General features: G+C 32.7%; 1 protein-coding gene across 1 annotated transcript; it reads right to left on the bottom strand.

Moving 5' to 3' along the window:
• Positions 1 to 711: 711 nt before the first annotated feature.
• LOC141685710 (uncharacterized) lies at positions 712 to 1,583 on the bottom strand. Its single transcript, XM_074490800.1, has 2 exons — positions 1,251 to 1,583; positions 712 to 1,122 (listed from the first exon to the last, which is right to left on the bottom strand). Exons 1-2 carry the CDS (start codon positions 1,581 to 1,583, stop codon positions 712 to 714), a joined length of 744 nt encoding a protein of 247 aa, XP_074346901.1.
• Positions 1,584 to 3,971: the final 2,388 nt, after the last annotated feature.

Genomic DNA, 3,971 nt, shown 5'->3' with positions numbered 1-3,971 from the left:
AAATTTCTTGCTTTTCTTTTTCAAATTTTGTCTTATCTCCCCCTAATGCAGGAAAAACCGTCTCATCAAATTGACAATCGAAATATCTTGCCGTGAATAAATCACCAGTCTTGGGCTCCAAATATTTAATAATCGAGGGAGAATTAAATCCAATATATACCCCTAATCTTCTTTGGGGTCCAATATATACCCCCTAATGCGAAAAATATGCTTTATTTTTCAAAATTGTATGTGTTGTTGCATTATCCGCCAAACAAAAAGATTCCTCATCTTTTATAACACATGATGATAGGCTGCTGGCCATATTTCTTAACGAAAAATTAAATAAAATTAGAAATAGAGGCAGAACATCTCAAGTACTTCATTAACGAAAAGAAAAATATATAAGCAACTGATAAGGACGATATCATAGTTCAAAAGTTAAAACTGACAATCTAAATAAAAAAATTCAACAAGCAATGTAAGGCCTTGTTTAGTTATTCTTAGGCTCATCACTACCAAATTTAGGCATACTCACATCAACATCTTCAAAGAAATCACCAACTTCTATGTGAGTAAAGGCCGAAGGATCAACTTGATCATCACTTCCAAGATGTGCTTCAAGATGGGCAATCCCCAAAGGATCATTCTGTTCGGTGAAATTAGTTTCAACATTCTTAAAGATGCTTGGTATAGGTCACCAAAGTGCTTGGAGGTACGACATGTACTTTTTCAGTGACCTTTCATTCCACATCGACTATAAGTACTTTCACCCCTTTTAGCCATCATACTACCCTCGGATTTCTCCTCATTTATTGTCCGTTTTTGGTAGTAAGGCTTCCTTTTAAAGTTGGGGGGATTTTGTTGATTACGACCTCTACAATGCGCAAAACCATGACCACGGGCACGTCCATGCCCACGCCCACGTCCATGTCCATATCTATGCCCACGTCCACGTCCATATCCAAATGATTTATTATCCCTATATTCATTATTAGTCACCGCATTCACGTCAGGGAATGGTGTTGAGCCAGTTGGACGTGCTTGATAATTTTTTAGCAAAAGTCCATTATTTTGTTCAGCAAGAAGCAAAACAAAAATCAGCTCAGAATATTTTGTGAATCCACGTTCACAATATTGTTGCTGCAAGAGCATATTATTGGCATGAAAAGTGGAATATTTTTTTCCAACATATCTTTATCGGTGATATTCTCGTCACATAATTTCAATTGAGATGTAATCTTAAACATGATAGAGTTATACTCGCTCACACTTTTATAATCTTGCAATCGCAAGTGTAGCCAATCATAGCGAGCTTTAGGAAGTATCACCATTTTTTGGTGGTCATATCTTTCTTTGAGATCCTTCCAAAGTGTTGATGGATCTTTAATAGTCAAATATTCAGTTTTCAATCCTTCATCAAGGTGGTGGCGAAGAAATATCATGGCTTTTGCCTTATCTTGTTCAGAGGTTTTATTTTCCTCTTTTATAGTGTCACCGAGGCCCATTGCACTAAGATGGATTTCAGCATCAAAAATCCATGACAAATAATTTTTTTCGGTGACATGAAGTGCGTTGAATTCAAGCTTTGTAAGATTCGACATTTTGATTACTAAAAAGAAAGGATAATACACATTAATATCAAGTTAATGATATATCTTAATTTAGAAGTTCACCAAAATTTCATATTTCACATGTATAATAAACATAATAAAAAAATCAAAAACAATTCATGGCCATGAATTTATAATCATGCCCATGAATTTCTGCTGTATCTCAAATTGTTTCTCTTTCATGTGCATGCTTCGTTAACACTTTTATAATAAGCACATTCAGTCCATATTTAAAAATATGCAAGGAAAACACATATGCATTAATATTTAAAAATGCATGATAATATAACATGATAATGGTATATTGAATTCAATCTAATGGTACATTGAATGCAATCTACTATATAAAATGGCTAATTATGATTAAGTCAAATATGATCAGTTTCAAAGAATACCAATTTACTCTATGAAAATGATTTTATCTGAAAAAGTGTAAAACACGAAAAATGTAGAAAATTCTGGGACCTTTCTAGAATAGTGAGGATCGATGAAAATGAATAAGTAACGAATTCAGAAAACATATATTTGTGGATTGTATAATCAGAATCAGCTCCTACTTATGATAGTATTTTGATATTTAAGACATCGAAATCGCATTATATGGTAATGGAATGTAAAGACAAAGTGTAGATATTGAAAAGTGATTTTCAGAATGGTATGGATCATAGTATTTGAACTAATATTCAAGTTAATATAAATTTTAGAAGTCACTGCATATCATCCTGAATCATACAATCATATTACACAAAATGCAGATTTTGACATACTTATAAGCAGATTTTGGAAAAACGCGAAGAAGAAAGATTGTAGATAATCGAAAAGCCTTTACAATGAGTATAAACTCAATAAATTCTGATGAATAATGAATCAGAATGTTAGGTCACACAACACTGTAGAAGGGGGTTGAATACAGTGTTAATACAATCAAATCGATTTAACACAAGTATGTAACAAAGATCAAGTATATTGAATAAACTCTGTTACAATAAGAACTGTCGTTCTTTCTCAGTGATGAACAAATATCACTAAGAGCTATTAGGTTATGATATATAATCTTCTCGATAATAATAACACATATAGTGTAAACTCTAAGCCTGTATTTATATAGTACACAATTACAAGATAACTTCTAATTGATATGGAATACAATTTTGTCTCCTAAAATATATCAATCAGATATATTCTACAAGTCTTCCAGTCTTTTAACTCTTTCCATGCATATCTTCTTTTGTTTTAGTCTCGATATTCTACTGTAAATCAGCTTCCTTCCTTATATGAAAGTCTTCCCGCACTTAAGTTCTGATATGACCTTAAGTTCTGATAATAAGTTATGACTTCCAGTAAGTCCCGATTTCAGTAAGTCCTGATATGTCCTGTTTGTTAAGATCTGAAAACTAAACATGAATTATATTAGACATGACATCTCAAATATATCTAACAATCTCCCCCAACTTGTAAGTTATGCAAAATATACAAGTTAATAGATTTGATGATATCAAAAACATTTAAGTACAAATGCAAATAAGAGTTTAACTAGATAACTAACTACAACTTACAGTCCTTGTAGCTTTTACCAATCTCACTAAGTCAATCTGAATCCATAATGATTCTTGACAAAGCTTGATATCAGCTTTTCTTCTTTAATCCTCAGTACTTGAGAGATTGTAGTCTTGACTTGCTTCATCTCTTCATTCTGACTTCCAATCTGATAGATTGCAGTCCTTAAAGCAGAGATATGGTTTCTTTCTAAACCATCATTCAATCTTATTACACTAGGATGAGAAGAATCTTCATTGTAGCACAGACATTTCTCATTCAGTAATACTTCAAGCTTAGCAGAATCCTTCTTCATTGGAGTTTCACTTCCATCATTTTCAACAATATTAGGAATGAATTCTATAACTCTTGAACCAGAAATTCTTGCTTTATCTCTGATGGTCTTCAATATGAAGTTTGACCATCTCCTGGTAATATCAGACTTTACCTCTAAAAGGTAATGAAAGAATTGAAGTTCTTTCAATGATTTGTTTAGCACATCTGATTCTGACATCTGATATGTCCTTCCATCTTCAAGAAATATAATCAGATTTTCCTTGACATTGTGCTTGTCATGAGCATCTAGTACCACTTGAACAGAGATAGTTTATCAAGATGTTTCTGTGTAACATCTTCAAGTGGTCTGCCAGTCAATAGAAATGGATCTCTAGTAGCAACTTCAACTCCTATTTTAATCTTAGCTTCATCATAACCTAGTCCAGCCCCGTCTCTTGGTTCTCTAGCATTTAACCCAATAGTCATGAAAGTAGACAGCAATTGGCTTTATTTTGGATCTGATGGTTTGACTTTTTCCACAAAATTTTCTTTTTATCAGCTACTTCT

The sequence above is a fragment of the Apium graveolens genome, chromosome 9 (assembly GCF_009905375.1).
Source record: "Apium graveolens cultivar Ventura chromosome 9, ASM990537v1, whole genome shotgun sequence".
In the NCBI taxonomy this organism is placed as follows: Eukaryota; Viridiplantae; Streptophyta; class Magnoliopsida; order Apiales; family Apiaceae; genus Apium; species Apium graveolens.
This window is presented reverse-complemented; position numbering and strand designations above follow the sequence as displayed.